Source organism: Choloepus didactylus, chromosome 13, assembly GCF_015220235.1.
Source record: "Choloepus didactylus isolate mChoDid1 chromosome 13, mChoDid1.pri, whole genome shotgun sequence".
Taxonomy (NCBI): Eukaryota; Metazoa; Chordata; class Mammalia; order Pilosa; family Megalonychidae; genus Choloepus; species Choloepus didactylus.
In genome coordinates this window covers 90,161,718-90,186,440 of record NC_051319.1, presented here as the reverse complement: position 1 = coordinate 90,186,440, position 24,723 = coordinate 90,161,718, and the positions used below count along the sequence as shown (strand labels likewise).

Genomic DNA, 24,723 nt, shown 5'->3' with positions numbered 1-24,723 from the left:
TGAAGGAGAGTTTTGCTGGATAAAGTATTCTTGGTTGGAAATTTTTCTCTCTCAGAATTTAAATATGTCATGCCACTGCCTTCTTGCCTCCATGGTAGCCGCTAAATAGTCACTACTTAGTCTTATGTTGTTTCCTTTGTATGTGGTGAATTGTTTTTCTCTTGCTGCTTTCAGAACTTGCTCCTTCTCTTCAGTATTTGACAGTCTGATCAGAATGTGTCTTGGAGTGGGTTTATCTGGATTTATTCAATTTGGAGTTCTCTGGGCATTTATGCTTTGTGTATTTATATTGTGTAAAAGGTTGGGGAAGTTTTCCCCAACAATTTCTTTGAATACTCTTTCTAGACCTTTACCCTTCTCTTCCCCTTCTGGGACACCAATGAGTCTATATTTGGATGTTTTATTTTATCTATCATATCCCTAAGATACATTTCAATTTTTTTTATTTTTTTCCCCATTCTTTCTTTTGTTCTTTCATTTTCCATTCTGTGGTTCTCAAGGTCGCTGAGTTGTTGTTCAGCTTCCTCTAGTCTTGTACTATGAGTATCCAGAATCTTTTTAATTTGGTCAACAGTTTCTTTTATTTCCATAAGATCATCTATTTTTTTATTTACTCTTGCAATTTCTTCTTTATGCTCTTCTAGGGTCTTCTTCATGTCCTTCATATCCTGTGCCATGCTCTCGTTGTTTGTCTTTAATTCTTTGATTAATTGCTCCAAGTCCTATGTCTCCTCTGATCTTTTGATTTGGGTGTTTGGGTTTGGGTTATCCATATCATTTGGTTTTTTCATATGCTTTAAATTTTCTGTTGTTTTGGGGCTCTTGGCATTTGCTTTACTTCATAGTGTTCTTTTAGGATATGAAGGATTATTCAAACCCCATTCTCTAATTTGTCAGATCTACAGCTTGATGGTGTACACTTTCTCTAACTAACCAGCTGATGGCGTCCGCAAGTCACCTATTCCCCTCAAGTCAGTTCTCCCCAACTTTGTCTTTGTGGTGTGTGGGGGTCTGGTTCTTGTGGGGTCCAAGTTTGGGTGTGTTGTTGGTGCTGTCTACCCTGAATGTGGGGCGTGTGTCTGAGCGGTTAGGGAGGGAGGGCACCTTTAATAATCAAACTTCCCAGGTGTTCCTGGAGATTTAAGGCTGTTGCAAGAGTCTAACCCTTCATTTCAGTCTCGCCACAGATTGCCCCTGCCACTGACCCACAAGTCCTTGGTATGGGCGTAGGGTCCCTGGGATTTCTGAGTTGGTCTCTTTCCAGCTGTGCCCTTCCAGGGCCTCTGCTGGGGGAAGGCTGTGCTACGTCACAAGTGCGCACTGCCCCTCAAGGGCAGTTCTGGGCTGCCGGGCCATGTAGGGGCGTTCTCAGCCTCCGGAAAGGACGGCTGAATGGGGCATGTTAATTTCCCCCTTATTGCACAGCTCCGCCTTCACAGCTCCAGGACAACCAGCTGTGGGCGCGTGAAAGGCCACTGTCCATGCCCGATACTGTGGCATGTGCACAGTGTTGCGAGAAACACTTCCTGTCACACTGGGTCCCTTGGTGTGGCTCTGGGCTGTGGCTCCGGTGCCAGGCAGGAGCGTTCCCATCCCGCCAGGAGAATGACTGCAAGGGGCATGGTTTTTTTCTCCTTTTGGCTCACCTCTGCCCTCCTCACTCCGAGACAGTTAGCAGTGGGTCCACGAAAGGCTATCTTCCACGCCAGATAATGAGGTGTTCGCACAGCCCATTCCCGCCATGCTTCACTGTGTTGTTCTTGCTGCCATATCTGCAGCTGCTTTTGGGTTTTTTTAAAAAAGAACTAGTCCGCCTCCAAATGCCAACCCTCGGTTTCCCCACACTGCAGCGTGGCTGCTGTATAATCAGTAGCTTACTCACTCGTTTCAGAATGCAGACTCCTGGTTTCACCAAGTTCACGGTCCCTGTGGATTTAGCAGACCTTGTCCAGCTGGTGCATTGCTGGAACTGGTGTTCTGGGTCACTCTCTGGCTTTTATCTAGTTTTTTTCATGGAGGTGTTTTTTTGCCCTATCTCTCCTAGCTGCCATCTTAGGTTCTCCTCAAGCAGTAACCTTTTGAGACTTGCTATCAAAACTACTTTATCAACAAGAATTTTTTACATGTCTTTAAAATTTTCTTTCTCCTATTCTATCTAGAATTGTGTCCTATCAATATGATCAAAATTTCAAAACATTTATAAAGTATCACTTTGTGTATATCATTTAGTTTGAAGAGAATTCTTTTCACTGCCACCTTCTTTAAATTATAGTTTCCTTTACATTCTTTCCCAAAGGCACACCATGCCCTATTTATTGCTGCAAAGCCCCTAAAATCTGTGCATCAATCTGTGTCTGCTTCATCACTATGAAAAATCATTTAAGAATGTATGCTAAAACTTAGTAACATTAAGTCTAGAAGGCCATTGTCCAATAGATTAACTGCAAAATAACCAAGTCTACTGAAGGAAAGGCCAAAAAAAACTCAAGTACATGCTCTTTCCCCTAAAAACTGGCATTCCCTACTATATCAGTAAAGTTCAATGATATCTCTGGCTATATATAATCCATACTCAATGTTATAAAATAAAATGTTAGACCAGTAAAGCTTTCACAGTTTTTATTAAATCCTAGTCTAATTTAACAATATCTGATTTTATAGACATCATCCCATGGTGAACATGGTTAGTAAATGAAAGCAAATCAGACATTTAAGCCATTATTTTCTGCAGACTGAACAAGAAGGTAACAACTACACAGAACACTATACACTTGCTCAGTTTTCAAACAAGCCATATTGTTTATCAAACTATATCTCCTAATATTTAATACAGTAAAATTAGTGATTGTAGTTCCCGTATAATATTTTAATTTCAAGTGCCTTACTAAGATAACTAATATTCTGACAGTTTCACTGATGTTTTTAAATTAGCATAACATATTCAAGGAAAAGAGTGAAAACTGAACATGAAAAGATAAGTTATTAGAGGAAACTGAAGAAAAAAAGGGAAAGTGAAATATCATTGGGGTGGAAAAGTCAGACAAGTCCAGACATTTGGTTGGAAGACAACAGATCAACTATGGATTTCACAAATCAAGAATAAATTCAATGCTATGCATGTGGAATATGACTCCCAGGTAGGAATGTAGACCTGGCATCGTGGGATGGAGAACATCTTCTTGACCAAAAGGGGGATGTGAAAGGAAATGAAATAAGCTTGAGTGGCAGAGAGATTCCAAAAGGAGCCGAGAGGTCACTCTGGTGGGCACTCTTACGCACACTTTAGACAACCCTTTTTAGGTTCTAAAGAATTGGGGTAGCTGGTGGTGGTTACCTGTAACTATCAAACTACAACCCAGAACCCATGAATCTCGAAGACAATTGTATAAAAATGTAGCTTATGAGGGGTGACAATGGGATTGGGAAAGCCATAAGGACCACACTCCACTTTGTCTAGTTTATGGATGGATGAGTAGAAAAATAGGGGAAGGAAACAAACAAACAGACAAAGGCACCCAGTGTTCTTTTTTACTTTAATTGTTCTTTTTCATTTTAATTATTATTCTTGTTATTTTTGTGTGTGTGCTAATGAAGGTGTCAGGGATTGATTTAGGTGATGAATGTACAACTATGTAATGGTACTGTGAACAATCGAATGTACGATTTGTTTTGTATGACTGTGTGGTCTGTGAATATATCTCAATAAAATGAAGATTAAAAAAAAATTCAATGCTATGCAAATCCTTCTTAATGTTGAAACTGAAAGGTCTATAAACTGTTATTTTTGTCCTCAAACAATATCAACTCTTCTGATCAAAAAAGGCCACAACTATTAAGATTGTATTACTTGATTTTATTTTACACTAGGTGGTGGGCATGAAGCAATCCTCCTTAATAAAGCTGACAATTAGCTTCACTAAGAACATTTTTAATAATGCACATTAAAAAAAAAGTATTCACCTTACAAATTGTTCTGCAATCCAAATATACATTAGCTTGGAAAACAACATTTAGAAAACAAAAGCCAATGTAAAAAGACAGATTAAAACAACTGAAACAGTACAGGTTTTATATGGCTCTGATTTTATAGTTTTCTTACTGCATCATCAATGTCAGAAATCTGTTCTTTCAGCTGGCTCCACTGCTCAGGATTTAAGGAAATACCTTTTCTTCCTGGTTTCATTTCACCTTCTGGATCCATCCAATATTCTGTAATGTCAATTAGGACTTTCCCTTTAAAGTCCCGAACACTGACATACCTCAATTTTCCAATCTGAAATGTTTATCTACTCTGCTGCTGCTGCTCTGCTTGGAAGATGACAGTGCTCTTGAGGTTTTACCAGTCTTTTGCTTCTTTACAGGTTTTTCTGAAGTAACTTGCTTTTTCCTCTTTAACTTTTTGTCGACTTCACTATCAGAATCACTGCCAGATGAGCTTGAAGAAACAAGTTCCTTTGATTTAGTCATTGCTCCGCTCCTGCAGCCAAACTGCCCCATCATCATTGTTTCTAAATCCACCAAATCCGGGCTCAGAATAATATTGGGATGGCTGCATAAGAAATATTTGGGAAGCTTGTTATGGATACAAGTTTCTGTACCTCATCCTTGGAAACCTGTGCAGTTGGTCTGCGGTGAGGCTTGGGGAGTTGTTTTTTTTACAAGCTAATGTGCGATCAGGTTTGGGAAGATGTGGATTTGGGTGGTATTGGTGGGAAGAAAAAGAGATGGATCTTAATAAAAAGAACAATGCAACCCATATTATAATATCATGAAATCCTACTGGCTTTACTGTCAGAAATCGGAGGTTCTCAAAGAGTTTCCCAGCTATTTCAAAATGTCCCCAGATCAACCAGACAGAAGACCAATAAGGAAATTGAAAACCTAAACAATTTGATAAATGAATTAGATTTAACAGACATATACAGGACATTACATCCCAAATCACCAGGATACACATACTTTTCTAGTGCTCATGGAACTTTCTCCAGAATAGATCATATGCTGGGACATAAAACAAGCCTCAATAAATTTAAAAAGATTGAAATTATTCAAAGCACATTCTCTGACCACAGTGGAATACAATTAGAAGTCAATAAACATCAGAGACTTAGAAAATTCACAAATACCTGGAGGTTAAACAACACACTCCTAAACAATCAGTGGGTTAAAGAAGAAATAGCAAGAGAAATTGCTAAATATATAGAGACGAATGAAAATGAGAACACAACATACCAAAACCTATGGGATGCAGCAAAAGCAGTGCTAAGGGGGAAATTTATAGCACTAAACGCATATATTAAAAAGGAAGAAAGAGCCAAAATCAAAGAACTAATGGATCAACTGAAGAAGCTAGAAAATGAACAGCAAACCAATCCTAAACCAAGTAGAAGAAAAGAAATAACAAGGATTAAAGCAGAAATAAATGACATAGAGAACAAAAAAACAATAGAGAGGATAAATATCACCAAAAGTTGGTTCTTTGAGAAGATCAACAAGATTGACAAGCCCCTAGCTAGACTGACAAAATCAAAAAGAGAGAAGACCCATATAAACAAAATAATGAATGAAAAAGGTGACATAACTGCAGATCCTGAAGAAATTAAAAAAATTATAAGAGGATATTATGAACAACTGTATGGCAACAAACTGGATAATGTAGAAGAAATGGACAATTTCCTGGAAACATATGAACAACCTAGACTGACCAGAGAAGAAATACAAGACCTCAACCAACCCATCACAAGCAAAGAGATCCAATCAGTCATCAGAAATCTTCCCACAAATAAATGCCCAGGGCCAGATGGCTTCACAGGGGAATTCTACCAAACTTTCCAGAAAGAACTGACACCAATCTTACTCAAACTCTTTCAAAACATTGAAAAAAATGGAACACTACCTAACTCATTTTATGAAGCTAACATCAATCTAATACCAAAACCAGGCAAAGATGCTACAAAAAAGCAAAACTACCGGCCAATCTCCCTAACGAATATAGATGCAAAAATCCTCAACAAAATACTTGCAAATCGAATCCAAAGACACATTAAAAAAATCATACACCATGACCAAGTGGGGTTCATTCCAGGCATGCAAGGATGGTTCAACATCAGAAAAACAATCAATGTATTACAACACATTAAAAACTCAAAAGGGAAAAATCAATTGATCATCTCAATAGATGCTGAAAAAGCATTTGACAAAATCCAACATCCCTTTTTGATAAAAACACTTCAAAAGGTAGGAATTGAAGGAAACTTCCTCAACATGATAAAGAGCATATATGAAAAACCCACAGCCAGCATAGTACTCAATGGTGAGAGACTGAAAGCCTTCCCTCTAAGATCAGGAACAAGACAAGGATGCCCGCTGTCACCACTGTTATTCAACATTGTGCTGGAAGTGCTAGCCAGGGCAATCCGGCAAGACAAAGAAATAAAAGGCATCCAAATTGGAAAAGAAGAAGTAAAACTGTCATTGTTTGCAGATGATATGATCTTATATCTAGAAAACCCTGAGAAATCAACGATACACCTACTAGAGCTAATAAACAAATTTAGCAAAGTAGCGGGATACAAGATTAATGCACATAAGTCAGTAATGTTTCTATATGCTAGAAATGAACAAACTGAAGAGACACTCAAGAAAAAGATACCATTTTCAATAGCAACTAAAAAAATCAAGTACCTAGGAATCAACTTAACCAAAGATGTAAAAGACCTATACAAAGAAAACTACATAACTCTACTAAAAGAAATAGAAGGGGACCTTAAAAGATGGAAAAATATTCCATGTTCATGGATAGGAAGGCTAAATGTCATTAAGATGTCAATTCTACCCAAACTCATCTACAGATTCAATGCAATCCCAATCAAAATTCCAACAACCTACTTTGCAGACTTGGAAAAGCTAGTTATCAAATTTATTTGGAAAGGGAAGATGCCTCGAATTGCTAAAGACACTCTAAAAAAGAAAAACGAAGTGGGAGGACTTACACTCCCTGACTTTGAAGCTTATTATAAAGCCACAGTTGCCAAAACAGCATGGTACTGGCACAAAGATAGACATATAGATCAATGGAATCGAATTGAGAATTCAGAGATAGACCCTCAGATCTATGGCCGACTGATCTTTGATAAGGCCCCCAAAGTCACCGAACTGAGCCATAATGGTCTTTTCAACAAATGGGGCTGGGAGAGTTGGATATCCATATCCAAAAGAATGAAAGAGGACCCCTACCTCACCCCCTACACAAAAATTAACTCAAAATGGACCAAAGATCTCAATATAAAAGAAAGTACCATAAAACTCCTAGAAGATAATGTAGGAAAACATCTTCAAGACCTTGTATTAGGAGGCCACTTCCTAGACTTTACACCCAAAGCACAAGCAACAAAAGAGAAAATAGATAAATGGGAACTCCTCAAGCTTAGAAGTTTCTGCACCTCAAAGGAATTTCTCAAAAAGGTAGAGAGGCAGCCAACTCAATGGGAAAAAATTTTTGGAAACCATGTATCTGACAAAAGACTGATATCTTGCATATACAAAGAAATCCTACAACTCAATGACAATAGTACAGACAGCCCAATTATAAAATGGGCAAAAGATATGAAAAGACAGTTCTCTGAAGAGGAAATACAAATGGCCAAGAAACACATGAAAAAATGTTCAGCTTCACTAGCTATTAGAGAGATGCAAATTAAGACCACAATGAGATACCATCTAACACCGGTTAGAATGGCTGCCATTAAACAAACAGGAAACTACAAATGCTGGAGGGGATGTGGAGAAATTGGAACTCTTATTCATTGTTGGTGGGACTGTATAATGGTTCAGCCACTCTGGAAGTCAGTCTGGCGGTTCCTTAGAAAACTAGATATAGAGCTACCATTCGATCCAGTGATTGCAATTCTCGGTATATACCCGGAAGATCGGAAAGCAGTGACACGAACAGATATCTGCACGCCAATGTTCATAGCAGCATTATTCACAATTGCCAAGAGATGGAAACAACCCAAATGTCCTTCAACAGATGAGTGGATAAATAAAATGTGGTATATACACACGATGGAATACTACGCGGCAGTAAGAAGGAACGATCTGGTGAAACATATGACAACATGGATGAACCTTGAAGACATAATGCTGAGCGAAATAAGCCAGGCACAAAAAGAGAAATATTATATGCTACCACTAATGTGAACTTTGAAAAATGTAAAACAAATGGTTTATAATGTAGAATGTAGGGGAACTAGCAGTAGAGAGCAATTAAGGAAGGGGGAACAATAATCCAAGAAGAACAGATAAGCTATTTAACGTTCTGGGGATGCCCAGAAATGACTATGGTGTTAATTTCTGATGGATGTAGTAGGAACAAGTTCACAGAAATGTTGCTATATTATGTAACTTTCTTGGGGTAAAGTAGGAACATGTTGGAAGTTAAGCAGTTATCTTAGGTTAGTTGTCTTTTTCTTACTCCCTTGTTATGGTCTCTTTGAAATGTTCTTTTATTGTATGTTTGTTTTCTTTTTAACTTTTTTTTTCATACAGTTGATTTAAAAAAGAAGGGAAAGTTAAAAAAAAAAAAAAAGAAAAAAGAAAAAAGACAAACAAGGGAAAAAAAAAAAAAAAAGATGTAGTGCCCCCTTGAGGAGCCTGTGGAGAATGCAGGGGTATTCGCCTACCCCACCTCCATGGTTGCTAACATGACCACAGACATAGGGTACTGGTGGTTTGATGGGTTGAGCCCTCTACCATAAGTTTTACCCTTGGGAAGACGGTTGCTGCAAAGGAAAGGCTAGGCCTCCCTGTATTTGTGCCTAAGAGTCTCCTCCTGAATGCCTCTTTGTTGCTCAGATGTGGCCCTCTCTCTCTGGCTAAGCCAACTTGAAAGGTGAAATCACTGCCCTCCCCCCTACGTGGGATCAGACACCCAGGGAAGTGAATCTCCCTGGCAACGTGGAATATGACTCCCGGGGAGGAATGTAGACCCGGCATCGTGGGATGGAGAACATCTTCTTGACCAAAAGGGGGATGTGAAAGGAAATGAAATAAGCTTCAGTGGCAGAGAGATTCCAAAACGAGCCGAGAGATCACTCTGGTGGGCACTCTTACGCACACTTTAGACAACCTTTTTTAGGTTCTAAAGAATTGGGGTAGCTGGTGGTGGATACCTGAAACTATTAAACTACAACCCAGAACCCATGAATCTCGAAGACAGTTGTATAAAAATGTAGCTTATGAGGGGTGACAATGGGATTGGGAATGCCATAAGGACCAAACTCCACTTTGTCTAGTTTATGGATGGATGTGTAGAAAAGTAGGGGAAGGAAACAAACAGACAAAGGTACCCAGTGTTCTTTTTTACTTCAATTGCTCTTTTTCACTCTAATTATTATTCTTGTTATTTTTGTGTGTGTGCTAATGAAGGTGTCAGGGATTGATTTAGGTGATGAATGTACAACTATGTAATGGTACTGTAAACAATCGAAAGTACAATTTGTTTTGTATGACTGCGTGGTATGTGAATATATCTCAATAAAATGATGATTAAAAAAAAAAAAGTAAATGAACAATGGGGGAGGGGGAATGGGATGTTGGGGATGTTCTTTTTTATTTTAATTTTTATTTTATCTTTTGGAGTAATGAAAATGTTCAAAGTTTGATTGTGGTGATGAAAGCACATCTATATGACGGTACTGTGAACAGCTGATTGTACACTTTGAATGTTTATATGTTATGTGATTGTGTCTCAATAAAATTGCATTAAAAAAAGTAAAAAAAAAAAAAAAAAAAAAAAAATGTCCCCAGGGTGTTGCCTTACATTTGGCCTCCAGACTGTGTGCTAAGGGACTGAACTTTAATGACCATTTCTGCAACTACACTTGCTACAGAAGGAAATGCTGCTGTTCTCTTGTTTACTTTGTCTCAATTATGAGGCAGGCTCTTTCTTTAATTCCTCAAAGCACTCTTTAACCAGGTGTGCACAAAACAGAGTAATTCCCACTACTGCACTGGCCCAGACTCATTCTAGGGCCCCTTATCTCATCTTGACCTGCCTCCTCCAAGTGGCCAGGTGCAGCGTACCCTTCACCAAGGGGAATCACTCTGGGTATCTCTCTGGTTGGAATTGGGCAAAACTGACTTTCAGCCCCAAAAAGAAAAGGAAGTTTTCCTTACATCCCTCTTAAAGTCTACCTTCTGAGACCTTATTTCTTAATACAGGATGATAGTGAGATAATCCATTCCCTTCAGCCCAAAGATGTATCTTGTGGCCCCAGTTGGACAAGTATACAGTAGTCTGACATCAGGACATGATCTGAAGTCTGGGTTATTCACTTAAATGATAACATATACCACATGTTCAACGTCAGTAGCCTAGTCCAGCTCTGTGATGTGTCAAATTTAGTCTTTTTTCACCAAAGGTTAAAATATCTTGGGGTTCAGCTTCACCCAGAGTTACCTTTTTGTGTACTCTCTAGGTACAGTAAACTAATTATATGGCCTCCAATACTCAATAACCCTGTGAAGTTGCGTTTTTCCTTTTTTATCTTACATTTGAACAAATGGAAGTGCAGAGAGCTTAGGAGACTTAATCCAGATCAAACATCCAGGAAGTAGTGTTCTGGGATTTGAACTGAGGCCTGCTGATACCAAATTTGTGAACTTTATGAAACACTGAGAAATACTCATTGAGTTTGAGTTTGAGTGACAGGATTTGAAATGATGATGCCCTTAATAGATTTGGGGCAAAAAGTCAGAGCAGAAGGTGTGACAAAGCAGGAAGGAAAGAGATGGTGAGGTCAGTTTGGGCTGTGAATTAAGAACAAGGCCACTTGGCACCACTGGATCCCTATCTCCTATCACTCTCTCTGGCTTAATGGTCATCTTTCTGAATCACTTTCTTGTTTCTGAGTTAATTGCCCTCCTTGACTCTCCAGGAGCCAGGCCCCAGCCCATGTGGTGGTGAAGCAGCCTGTCCGGGGAGCCAGGGGCAGGACTACAATTACAGCGATTGTCCAGACTGGTGGTGACTGGAGCACCGGCCTCTTCAGTGTCTGCAGAGATAGGAGGATTTGTATGTCTTTCCTCTTTATTTAAGTTCTTTTTCAGTATTTTCCTTCCCAAGCTGCCTTGTGGGTGCAAAAGCTACATCTAGCACAAGGACAGAAATTAAGTGGTTTCAGAGTAACTGGACTAATCTAGTGACCCAAATGCATTCTTTGGCAGGAAAAATCTTGTTTTTCAAGGACTGTGGATGCTTTTATAGAATAAGTGGTGCTTTCAAAGATTTTTTTTTTTTTTAATAACAAAATCCACTTTGGGGAAAGATGTAAAAAAATGGGCTCTCTCATCCACTTCTTGTGGGAATGTAAAATTGGTACAGTGGTTTAGTAATACATGTAAAAAGAACCTCAAGTGTTACATAGCTTTTGACCCAATAATTACATTTTTAGGAAATTAGTCTAGGGAAATAATCATGTGTGAAGATTTAGCAGCAACATTAAGTTTCGCAGCATTGATTATTACAGCAAAAATCTGGAACAACATAAATGTCCGAAAGAGTACATTCATACAATGAATTATTTTATAGCCATGAAAAGCCATACTGTAGAACATTTAATGAGATGAAAAGATGTTTTGGGTACATTTTTAAGTTAAAGAAGCAGATTGCAAAAACTATGCACATTAGACACCTTTTTTGGCACTCATTTCATCCAGGCTTCAGCCTTCACTGTTTGCCTGGGTCTCAGAGAAGAGACTGCCCAGCACCAAATCCTATCACCATCCCTGTCCCTTTGCCCTTCTGACCCAGAGCTTGACAGATCCCTTCCTCTGCTACCCATATGGTTTTCCGACTTGACAAATTATGGCAGCTGTTTTCTGGTTCACTCCAGATTTTTCCTGGTTCTGTGTTGTTTTCATGACTTTTGTAGAGATCTTGCCCCAAACTGTGGTGTGGATAATTTTCCCTTTATAGCTCCCCAACCAGGGGAGAAAACAATGCACACCCAACTTGGGCAAAGTCTGGAATGTGGCGTTGTAGTTAAGAGCACAGGTTTGTATCACTCATAGACCTGGCCTTAAATCCTAACTCGGCCTCTTACGGGCTGTTTGACTGTAGTCAAGTTCTCTGGGCCTTCATTTCTCCATCTCTAAAAGAAGGATGAGGATAATACAGGTGCCCTCCTTAGGGGTTGTTTTCAGGGTTATACACATAATGCATAGAACACACTCTTAACACTGGTTTGGAGCATAGCTGGATCAGGTAGGGTATTTTTTGGTTGCAAGCAAACCTTGAATTTCATTAGCTCACAGAATCAAAGGATTGACTGAAAACCAAGCTCAGTAGGGCTAGGATGTTTTATTAGGAACTAGCTGACAGTCTGGTCAACTCAACAGTTTATATCCTTGAGTCATCCTGTCTGAGAATTGGCATTCCAGTGGAAGGAACCCAATTTAACTAGCTTGGCAGCATGGCCAGACCAGGGCACTTTGAAGGTCAGTCCTCCCAATATTGCCCACAATATTGAAGGGGAAATTTCCTAGAAGTAAAGTGGGGTTCTGTTACCAGGAAAATACCAACAAATATCACTACAATACATTCAGTGACTCCAGCTATTGATATTATTGTTTTTATAAATTTGTATTATCCTCCACCATGTTGAGAGCTAAGAGTAGAGTCAGGAGACTAAGTTTGAATGCTGCAAAGTGATTTCTACCCAATACTGAGAGCACCTAAAAAGCTGGTCCAGGAAAGGGACTGCTCCTCTGTCATCCCCACTGCCTTAATTACTGCTTCGCTGTCCAGCTCTGCTCCCCACTGTCATCAATGCTCAGGAAACCAATCCACACTGGGTTTCCTGACAATTCCGTACTTGTCCATTTGAGAGCATATTCTTACAGCAAGGGAAGAAGGACATGTGGAATATATATGATATTCTTGACAACTGGGCACGAATTATGGAGTAGAGTCCATGGATTGGGAGCACAAGTTCATCTTGAATGTTCGTGTCCTGATTGTTGTTTCCTTGACAGGCCGCCATTTTGTGGCTGTTCATAGTATCTCTAAGTCAATTGTCTCATAAGAAAGTTTAAAGGCATTATCTCTTTGTGAACTCATTATTGGCAAAAATAATTCTGAGGCTGTAGCTGGAGAACACCTACCATGAATCTTGGGTTTCTTCCCTTCCTTGTGTAGAAGGGATATGTCATCCACAGAGTTTCATTTCCAGTAAATCACTGTGAAAATAGTTGTGACAAACTTGGGGACAAAAAGGAAAGAGCTTTCCATGATTTTGTTCCATGTAAGATTCCCATCCTGGGACAGTCTTCCATCAAAAGCTAAGAATTGTTGCTACAATTTGTCATACATTAAGAAAAGAGTACATTATGAACAGCAATGATTTCCATTTCTTTTTGACATTTTTCTCCATTTTATTGTAATTGTATATTTTTAAACTGCCTCCCTCTTCCCACCTCTGTGCTTTCATCTAACTTTACACTCTATTAGGATTGGCAAATGGGTGCTTCTGTGTCCTTGGAAGATATGTTGTTGAAAGCTTAGATGTGAAGATGAAGCCAGGGTGAAATAAATGGCTGCAAATTGGCATCATGGGTAGCAAATCATCATGGGTAAAAGGCAGGGCAGTCTGGCTTTGGGAATGTTTGAGATGTTGCCCCGAGAAGATTTATGTAGAAGGTATAATCAACATTGGTTTGTAATTCAACTGGTCTTTACTGAGTTCCTACCTATGTATAGGCATGTGGTTGGTATTACAAATATTATAGTAAATAAGACAGAGATGGTAGATAGGAGAGATCGATAATAAACACATCAACGAGTCAATTAAACAACATATTTGTGGTTGTGATAAGTGTCATGAAGGAAATAGGTTGTTATGAAAAGGAATTAAAAGGATTGGGGATAGGTAAAGCCTGACTGCTCGGAGGAACTGACATTTAGCTGATACCTGAAAGACATGAAAGAGCCAGCCACTCAAACAGCCTTTCCCAAGAGGGTACATAAGCACAAGGCATTAAAGAGCATGGTGTGTACTAGGAACCACCAGATGCCCAAGGTAGGTGGAATGTAGCAAGCCAGGATTTTCTTTGGTTTTCTAGAAGAGGAAGGAGACATGAAAAGACCTCAGACTGGGATTCCCATCCCCAAGCTGTACATCAGGTAAATTGTACACCTCCAGAAAGCAGGGACCGCAGTTGTTTTGTTCACTGCTATGGTACCCAGCAGAGAGTCTGAGCCATAGGAGGCACTCAAAATATTTCCTGAATAAATATATATGGATGAATGAAGTGCAGCCAGTATTCTCACTTCTCACTTCTTTCTGTATTGCGCTGTGATTGAAAGAATCATACAACTTCTGAGTTATAAAGATATGGGGAGAAGGGCAGTCAACTGGTTGTGCCCCTCACTTGTTTGCCTAAATCCCCTTTGCAGCATGCCTGGCAAAGACCTGACAGCCTCAGTTTCTTGAACTGGTCCAGGGAAGAAGGCTTGTCTCCTTTGGAACCAGCTAGGTCCTTTAAAAAAAAATTAAAAAAAAAAAAAAAAAAGATCCCAAGCACATGATGCAAAATTCAAAAGTACTTACTCTTCATGTATATGAAACGTTATTCTCCTTCCTTCCCCCCAGCCCCCAGTTCTCCTCAGAGGCAACCACACTCATCAGATTCCAGATATAGTCTATGTACTTATAAAAATAGATTAAACAAATGAAAATAGATTAACATTTTTGTTTACAAAGTATTATATACTTGTTGTAAAAAAGAAAAAATACAAAAAGATATAATAGGAAAAAAGCAGTCTCCTGTAATCCCAGTCCTCAGAGATAACCATCGTTGATATTTTGATGTCTGTCTTTCCAGATGTTTTGCTGTGTATAGGTGTGTATAAAATTTATACAAATAGTAGAATTGTAAACATACTGTTCTGCACCTTTTTTGTTGGTTTGGTTTTAATTAACAATATATCTGGGTAATCAGACATACCAGCACATTTGGAACTACCTCATTTAAAAAATTGCTATATAGATTCCATTGTATGAATGTGCCATAATTCATTTATCTAAAAATCCCCATTAGTGGACCTTTATGTGATTTCCATACTTTAAGCTATTCAAACCGATGCTGTACGAATATCCTTGTACAGGTTTTATTTTGCATGTGCGTGAGAATGTCTGTAGTATAATTGCCAAGGAATAAACTTACTGGTCCAATAGTATGTGCCATTTTAAATCTTGAAAGATATTGCCAAATGGCTCTCCACTTGGAAGTTGTACTGATTTGCATTCCCACAGGCAATGTATGAGTGCTGTTTCTTTTTTGAGCATCTCTGATTGTTAAATGTTCTACTTCTTTGTAATACTTCATCTGAAATGTGTCTCACTGCAATTTCCACCCGCCTTTCCTACCTCTGCCTCTTTGGAGCTCTACACGCTGGGTTTGTGTAGATTTCTTCTTTTTATCTCAACTTCCCAATGAGTTAGTAGAATGATAATGAACCACATCCATGGATGAGGGTGGAGACATCTCAGAGAACAGGCTCCTTTAAAAAGTATATATATATATTTATTTCACAACTAAAACGTGACTATGTTTACCATGTAAAAAAAATGAAGAATTACAGAAAAGGGAACCACGTCCCCTCTCTTTCTTATCCATTTGGAGGGTTTTCTTCCAGATATTTTTCTATGCCTTTACATTTGTACCCATTAGAAATTTATACCATTGCTTTTTACCTCTTTTACTTTTTTAAAGCATAAATGGCATTAAGCTGTATGTATCATTCCGCAACTTGATTTTTTTTAAATCCCAGAGTATGTCTTAGAAACTTAACTCTCTTGGTTCTCCATTGATTTTTCACCTCATTTTTAATTATTCCATAGTATGGTTACATCATCATGGTTTATTTGGCCTTTTGTCTACTAACATGCATTTAAATTGTTTCAAATTTCTAGCTACAAATAATGCTGCAGTGAATATCCTTGCAGCTGCCTCTTTGTGTGCATATGTAGGCATTACTGTGGTTTTCTGTTGAGCAGTAACCACGATGATGCAATGAATTACTTGAGACAAAAGTCAAGAGAGGCGAGAGTGAGAACAACTCAAGGGAGAGTGTCCTCCTCAGCAATTCTCATTTCGGTTTTTATTGAGATTTTCAGGGTAGGGAGACGTGCTGGCACTTCAGGCTGTTTAGGGAGGCAGGAGGGGAGGCAGGATGTTTTGACCTTTATGACACAAAGATCGACAGGCAAGTAGGCAACAGATAAGCCTGGCCTTGGGAGTGGAATGTACTACGGGCAAGAACATAGCATAGCAAAGCAAGACATTCCCATCATCTTCGATAGGAGTTTAGACAAAGGTAGTGTGCCTATATGCATGCTGAAGCAGAAGCAGATTTACAAGTTTTTTATCCACAGAATTCCCACATCTCCCCCTTTTTTATTTAAAAATTTTATATTGGAATTAGAAGGGTTTGTAGCAGATGCTGTGGCAACAAAGGCTATGAGTTTTTCTTTAGTTCTTCATATTTGGGACATGGTGTTGATTATTGACAGTTCTGTTTTTAAGGAACTTTGATCACAGAATTTAGATCATTTTTTTGACTACAATTGCTGATAAAGCATGGCCAAGTTATCTCGCTTCTTTTTAAAAGTTTTGTTGTTGTTGTTGTTGTTGAAGACGAAGCTTGGACTTGTAGCTAACTGCAAGCACTTTCCGAAAAGCATTAGACAATGTAACTTATAAGGAAATTTGGCTGTTTTTGTGACAGATAACACTTTAAAAATAACTAAAATTATAACTAGCATTACTATATTGTTGTTTGTTGTTATGCAGATCAGTAACTAAAAGGTTAGAAGTTTTTAATTTTTATAACTTGTTTAAACTTTTTTTGCAACTTATATTACATGAATTTAATCATTTTTAGCACTTCATTTTTTTTCAAGGTGAATGAACAAATTCTTTGTAACTGTTGGGAATAAAAAGATATTTTTTATGGCTTGACCTTCAGAAAGCAGAATGTTAAAAGCTGTCAGGTTTGAAACAGTATTTTTTTGTTGTTGTTATTTAACTAAAGTTAAGGAAAAGACAGCTCTTTTAAAAGTGAGAAGACAATATTTTTAAACAACTAAGGACATGATAAAGTTAACATAAAGTGCAATAAGTTATTTTTTACAAAACAGACTTTTTATCTTTTACATTGATTATTTAGGAAAACATTTTTATAACCTTTTACTAAGGAATAATATCTTAATAATCGAAGGAAACTTTTAATAAAAGCACATTTAAAAAATATTTTATATTAAAAGTTACCAAAATGATTTTGGAAATTGTTTTTAAGCAAACATTTTACAACATTCAATTACTATGATGAGAAGTAGGATAGGAGAAGCAGGAGGAGAGTGGCCAGGTTGATAGTAAAACAGCAGGAGTATATTTCGTGAATTATTAGGCACATACATACAACACTGAATATTAATTACTGCTTTAGGTGGTGGTTAGAATATTTAATACTATTTTGTTTTATAAAACCACTCTTTTTTTTTTTTAAGTTGTGAGGTTTCATTGTTAAGCAGTGTTATTACTAGTTTTACCCATTTTTAAACTTTGACCACAGAAATAATTGTTTCCACAAATCTTTTACAGCTTTTTGTATCTATTTTTTAACTTTGACTACAGAAATAAATTTCCCCCTTCACAAACTTTCTGCAACTTTTTGTATCTATTCAGGCTCTATCCCACATTCTTAAACCATCAGTTATTTAGGACAAAGCTATTTTTTTTTTCCTTTTAATTAGAAAAACATTCTTTATACCTTTTATACAACATGCTATTACCGTTAAAATTAAACTTGTTAGAAGAATGCTAAATATTTAAAACACTTTAGTTAATGTATCATGAAACAGTAATAAACAATTTTTTGGCAGGGATTCATGGAATGTATAGGTGTTATGTTGTTCCATTATAGGATGCGGAGAATTGTTAGGAATAGGAATTTGTTTTTTGTGTTGCTCGTCGTCGTCCTGCAAAGACAGAGGAGGCGGAGGTGGCCAATCTTCCTCCTCCTTAATTGCATCCTTTTTTTTTTTCAGACTTCTCAGGGGGAGCCCTGGGCTGAATGGACGATTGAAGGGGACATAGGGCGGTACGGATTTGCCCCCAGGTCATTAAGGTTGAGACCAATATTTTGCTTCCTAATTCATGTTTTTTCTTAAGGACGTAGCCGACCTGTTCCTAAAATTCTAAATTTAAAGTGCCTCAGTTGGGAAACCAAGTACAATAAGCTTGAATAGTTTGAAGTAGATTAAGTAATTGAGTTTCCTTTACAGGGCAGTTAGCCACCTTTAAAAGCTGTTGCAAGGTTTTAACATATAGAGATTGTTCCTTTGTAAGTCCTGAGCCCACGATGAAAGAAAAACTCTCACTGAAACTAAGCAGGTTGGCAGCTATCCCAAGCAGGCGCTGCTGTTCCTTACTTTAGGGATGAAAAATTGTAGTCTGGACGAAATTCTCTCCTCTTAAACATGCTGATTGCTTCACCTGGAAATCCTGATGCCGCGCCTCACACGGGGCACCAATTGTGGTTTTCTGTCCAGCAGTAACCACGGTGACGCAATGAATTACTTGAGACAAAAGTCAAGAGAGGCCAGAGTGAGAACTCAGGGGAGAGTGTCCTCCTTAGCAATTCTCATTTCGGTTTTTATTGAGATTGTAAGAGTAGGGAGACGTGCTGGCACTGCAGGCTGTTTAGGGAGGCAGGAGGGGAGGCAGGATGTTTTGACCTTTATGACACAAAGATCGACAGGCAAGTAGACAACAGATAAGCCTGGCCTTGGGAGTGGCATGTACTACGGGCAAGAACATAGCGTAGCAAAGCAAGACATTCCCATCATCTTCGATAGAAGTTTAAACAAAGGTAGTCTTCTGCCTATATGCATGCTGAAGCAGAAGCAAAGTTTACAAGTTTTTTATCCACAAAATTCCCACACATTACTTTAGGATAAATACTGATACGTGGAATTACTGGCTCATAGACTAGTTTAAATTCTAAGAGATTCAGCTGAATTGCCCTCCAAAGTGGCTGTGCCAATTTCTGCTTCCATTACTGTATGGAGTACCTATATTTCTAAGCTCCCCACAATATATTATATAAACACACTTGGAAAGTGCCATTCTTAAGGGTAATAAATGGTTTCTGATTGTCTTAATATGCATTTCCATTTCCTTGATTATTAATAAACTTTTCATGTTTATTGGCCATTTGCGTTTCCTCCTGGGTGAATTGCATACTCATGCCCTATACCCATTTTCTTCTTCTTTTTTTAATCTTTTACATATTGATTTGAGTTCTTTCTATACTATGGATACTAATCGTTGGCCAGTTTTATGTGTGTTGCAAATAGTTTCTCCTAGAGACTCTTAAACAAAGGGTTCCCTCATCCTATTCTTAGGCATCTGTTCTTGAATGTGACCCACAGGGTTTTCATATCCCCTTGTACCTCTTTGCAGTGCAGTCCAGTAACGCTTTAGGCAAAGGAGCTTTCCTTAAAAAGTTGCATGACTTAAGAGTGTTGCACAGGAATAAATATCAAGTGGTGGCAGTGGGGATACTGTCTTGGAGAAATAAATCCACAATCATTGTGGGATGATAGGTAAATACATAAAACATGAAAACAAATGGACATATGTGTCATAGTTAAGACTTTGGAGCCCGATTACCTAAGTTCAGACATGGCCTTTGCCACTTACTAATAATTGTATGATCTTGGGCACATTACTTACATTCTCTGGGCATCAGTTTCCTCATCTGTAAATTAGGGATTACAAGAGTACTTATTTCATAGGATTGTCATGAGGATTAAATGAGTTATTTTAGGCAAGGTGCTTTTAATAGGGAATTGCTCATGGTGAACTCTGTATAAATATTAGCCATTATATAATAAAAGTGTGGCTTTTATAGTGTTTTTAAAATAATGTCTGACTTCTGTTCCAAAGTAATTGGTTTTGGAGTGTGTTTTCTACAGCATCTAATACCACTTTCTCATGAACACTTAGAAAACATGCTTATATGACATAGAAACTTTAGATATAAAAATAACGACATGTGCTTCTTAAAAAGGCATAATAATCATAAAAATAATGTCATGAAAAAAGAGGTGTCAATCTCTGTAAACAACAACTTCTTTACAATATACTGATGACTGTGGTGGGTGTTTCTTTGCCAGTTACAGTGGTGCAGCCTGAGGCAGTTGTGAAAGCACAGTTTATCGTTCACTCAGCTTGCCAGCTTTAAAATTAGGCAATTTTTGATTAATTTTCTATCTGAGGGGATTTATACTATTTCACAATCCTTGCGTAAAGTGAGAGTTGATTGATTTTAAATTCCCACAACTGAAGGTTGAGTACAGTGTAACCCCTCCATAGTTGCTGTAAGCTTACTGGGCCATTTGTCGTTCTCTGAGCCATTCATAACAGTTGCCAGTGCTGGTGGAGCATGAGATCTCCCTGGGAGTGAGGAGGATTTGGGGTTTTGGCTTTTAAGATGGTGGTAACATATATAACACAAAATTTCCCATTTTAACTATTTTTAGGTGTACACTTCAGTGATATTGATTTCGTTCCTGGTGTTGTGCTACCATCAGCACCATCCAAGTAAGGAGTTTTTAAAACACAGGGTGAAATATCACAGATTAGAATGAACTCAGAGGTTTTGGCCCAGGGGTGCCTACAGTAGAAGATTCAGTGCTTCTCTGGAGACTCTTGAACAGATTTCCTACTCCTTCAAGAAGCTGCTCCTTGGTCCACACCTTCCTTAAGCTTCATGTGCATGTCTACCCCTTCGCTCACTGTGCTGAGTTGAAGTCATTCCTTAGAGACTCTAGGATAAAGCAACATTCCTAGCTTCTCTTTTCTTTTCTTTTCTTTCTTTCTTTCTTTCTTTTTTTTTTTTTTTTTTTTGCCTCTTTGCCGTTGAATTTGGGAGTGGGACACTCACTGTTGGGGAGGGAAGAATGTGAAGAGACAGGCTTTTGATGGTGGTTCTTCTAGTGTGTTGGCATCTTGGTATGTGAGCCTTGGTGGCTGGTGCACTAAAGGTTATGGTTGCTATCATTGCAAACTCACTACGGTGGCTACAATTAAAAAGACTGACAATAGTGAATGTTGGAAAGGGTAAGGAACAACAAGAACTCTTGTACATTCCAGGTGGGAGTGCAAAATGGTACAAGTACTTGGGATAACTCTGATACTTTCTTGTAAAGTTAAGCTTACATAGACATACATCTACTCTATGAACTAGCCCACTCCCAGGAATCCACCCAGGTGAAATGAAAGTATATCTCCACATAGACTTATACATGAGTGTTTATAGCAGCCTTATTCATACCAAAAAAAAAAAAAAAAAAAAAAAAACAACAACAACAACAGAATAGCCAAATGTCTATCAATGGGAGAATGGATAAACAATTTGTGGAATATTCTTAAAATGGAATGCTACTCAGCAATAAAAAGAACAAACTATGGATTCACATAACAACATAGATGAATCTCAAAAAACATGATGCTAAATGAAAGAAGTCAAATACAAAAATATAGATACTATATTATTCCATTATATGAAGTCCAAGAACAGGCAAAACTCATCTATGGAAATAGAAATCAGAACAGTGGTTGCCTCTGGAGTGGGGGGTTGGGAGAGTTGGGATTGACTGGGAAGGGTCACAAGGGAACTTTCTAGTATGAGAGCAGTGTTCTATATGTTTAGTTACTTGGGCGAATACGATTGTCAAAGCTTACCCAACTGAACACCTATGATCTGTGCATTTTATTGTACCTAAATTATGCCCCAATAAATATTTCTTGAATAGATTTTTTAATAGGTTATGGTTAATTTTCTTTTTCTGTTTCATGGTCCTTATTATTTGTGTTCATCAGGATTGTCACGTTTTGCAATGCTAGATGACTTAACATCTTTGCTGTACACAAGCAGTGGTTCTTAACTTGTAGTCTGCTGATAGTTTACAATGGGTCCATGAACCCCATGAAATTGAATGCACAATTTTGTGTGTCTATGTGGATTTACTTTTTCCCCTGCTGCAGAGTGGATTTCGTAGCTGTCAATGTATTGTCAAAAGGGTCTGTGACCCAAAAATATTTAGAACAGAACCTCTAGATTAGATGGTTCTTGAAGAATGTGTAGGAAACAATATTGTAGTTAAAGATGAATGAATGAATAAATGAAAAACTGTATCCAGTTGATGTTCAAGTAACTAGGCCCCTAACAGTCTGTAGATTAAAACTGGCAGATGTCAGTGGCTTCATGAAACTAGCAAAGAATAGAGTAACCTTCTAACCCAAGAAATAGGTTAAGTTCTGATAAGAATAGCAGGCAAAGTCAGTGTACCATAAAAGAGTTTTCAATTGCATTTATAGAAAAAGATGTCTGTTATTCAGAAGTATCACACACACTGTCTATTTTAAATATTTAAATTAAATAGATGAATTGCTAGAAGCAACAGTTAAGATTCCACTGTGAAGAAATTATTTAATGCTTTTCTCTTGACAGGAAAAAAAATTACCATAGTCAATGCTAAGAGAATTGTATTAGGTTCAGCTTTGCCAGTGCTTAACAAAAGAAGACCATTTTGATGTGGCTCGGTTATGACTACTTCCATACACTGAATTTTGAGAATCAGTTATTCATTCTCAGTCTCTGATTGCAAGGAGACAATGCAGCACTAAACTGATGACATAGAGTTATAAATTTTCTTTGTGATGTGATGTTGCTGCAAGAATATCTGAGGATGTTCTTTCTTTTATTTGGTTATTGACAGGTTTCTGTGGTCTGTTTTGTCCTGTGTGTCTTGAGTGTGACATCGCCAGACATTATGGAGAGTGTCTTTGTTGGCCGTTGTTACCTGGGTCTACATTTGCACTAAGAATTGGCACCAGAGAGAGACATAAGATACAGGTAAGTGTGGTTGAAGGTATATGTGAACCTGGATGTATATGAGAACCTGGATGCCTTCACCCCCTGTGATTTCACCAATAAAAGGTGGTGCAGGAGAGGGAAGCTTACCAACCGGCTGTCCAGCCCACTGCGCAATGGCACTTGCTGAGTCAGGCGCCCATGAAGAACAGCAGGAGGATACAGTCTTAGCTCCTAAATCAACACACACTGGCTTCCATCCATAGACATAAAATCACACTTCCTTCTCTCTGTCTCTTAGTGTGTCAAGAGAAGGTGACAGGTGGAATTGAACCAAATTCAGAGGATATACTGAAGATGGTTTGACTTAAAATACACCTATGCAATGTAGACAGAATTCACTTTCGGGATTCCCTGGGGGCTCCTCAAAGAGACAGTCAATTTCCAGCACAGTTGAGATTTAGGTATAATGAGAGATTGGGGAGAGACATGTCATATATGTTAAATGTGCACAGTTTAAAAAAAGGTGTCTCATCATCTACCGATATGGAATGCTCCCTAAGATATATTTTAAAGAGGAGAAAAAGCAACGCACAGAAGTATGCAACTATTTACGTAAAAAGACTATGTATGCATATGCTTGTGTAAACATAGATTTTATATGGAAGAGTATATAAGAAACTGTTCACTTCAGTTGCCCCTGAGGCAATAGCTGGGTGGCTAGGAACAGGTGTAGAATGGAGGGTTACTTTTTCTCCGTATCCCTTTTTAGCTGGGGAATTTTGGACCATGTGCACTTATTTCCAATTCCAAAGAAATAAATAAAATAATTATAAATGTTGAGCCCTTAGAAGAAGAAAGGTGTTGAGCGAGAAGTCAGTGGTTTAAAATATGAATCCCCCATCCAAAGTCTCCAAATTGCAGGTATCGATTAGTGATTGAGCTACTTCAGCACTCCGCAACCGCACAGAGCTGTGTTCCTGGGTGTTGACTTGACGGTGTTGGTGGATCCTGGAAACAGTGGGTGGGATGGGCCATCAGGGAATTTTGTACAGGAATCCTGGCAATGGACATGAGCCTGTGTGACTGCGACAGAACAGTGACCCTGGTCTCACTCTAGGGCACACTGTGCGAGGACTGGCTGGCCGTGCACTGCTGTTGGCCTTTTTCCATCTGTCAGGTGGCCCGGGAACTCAAGATGAGGACCTCCCATCTCTACGAAATCTGTGCAACCCCTTCAGCTAAGGATGCCCTAGTTTGACAGAGTAAGATAACTCCTCCTCCCCACTCTCCCGCGCCTTCCTTCCACACGCCTCCTAGTAGGATGGTTCTTGTTCCTAAATCTTCATGGAAACAGTATTAAAATAAATGACTTGTCCCCTGTTGTCTCCACTGTTGTTCTCTCTTTGCACATCCTCCTGATGAAGACTCTATTATTTGTCTGGATATGCTATTCCAGTCCAGCCATATAAGGCAGATTTTAAAGGTGAGTTTTGTTCCCTCCCACCACCCTGCCTGGCATTTTGGAAGGTTGCATTTTCCCAGCTTTCTAGGGCCATCCTCAAGAGGGATGTCTGGGCGCCTGGAAGAATTGTTATGTGGACTTCTTATGCTAAGCCACTTTCCCCAAAGTAACAGAGAGGGGCAGGAGATGGTTACTTTTAGTTAGCACCTGGACTGGGCTCTAAATGTCACTGAAACACACAAGGGACTGTCATTCCCTGGTCCTGACTCCTTCTGTCCCGAATCTTCAGCCCCCAGGCTCAAGGCCTTGGGTA

The 24,723-nt window shown here is 38.6% G+C and overlaps 1 protein-coding gene and 1 pseudogene across 1 annotated transcript in view; one reads left to right on the top strand and one right to left on the bottom strand.

Moving 5' to 3' along the window:
• The window catches only part of PLAC8L1 (PLAC8 like 1), a 30,279-nt gene extending 6,073 nt beyond the window's left edge, over positions 1-24,206 (top strand). Inside the window, exons 2-4 of the mRNA XM_037801804.1 lie at positions 10,938-11,074; positions 22,851-22,987; positions 24,066-24,206. Of these exons, the coding sequence (XP_037657732.1) occupies positions 10,938-11,074; positions 22,851-22,987; positions 24,066-24,206 (415 nt within the window). The remainder of the gene's footprint in view (positions 1-10,937; positions 11,075-22,850; positions 22,988-24,065) is intronic.
• On the bottom strand, positions 4,085-4,522 carry LOC119508226 (annotated as a pseudogene).
• Positions 24,207-24,723: the final 517 nt, after the last annotated feature.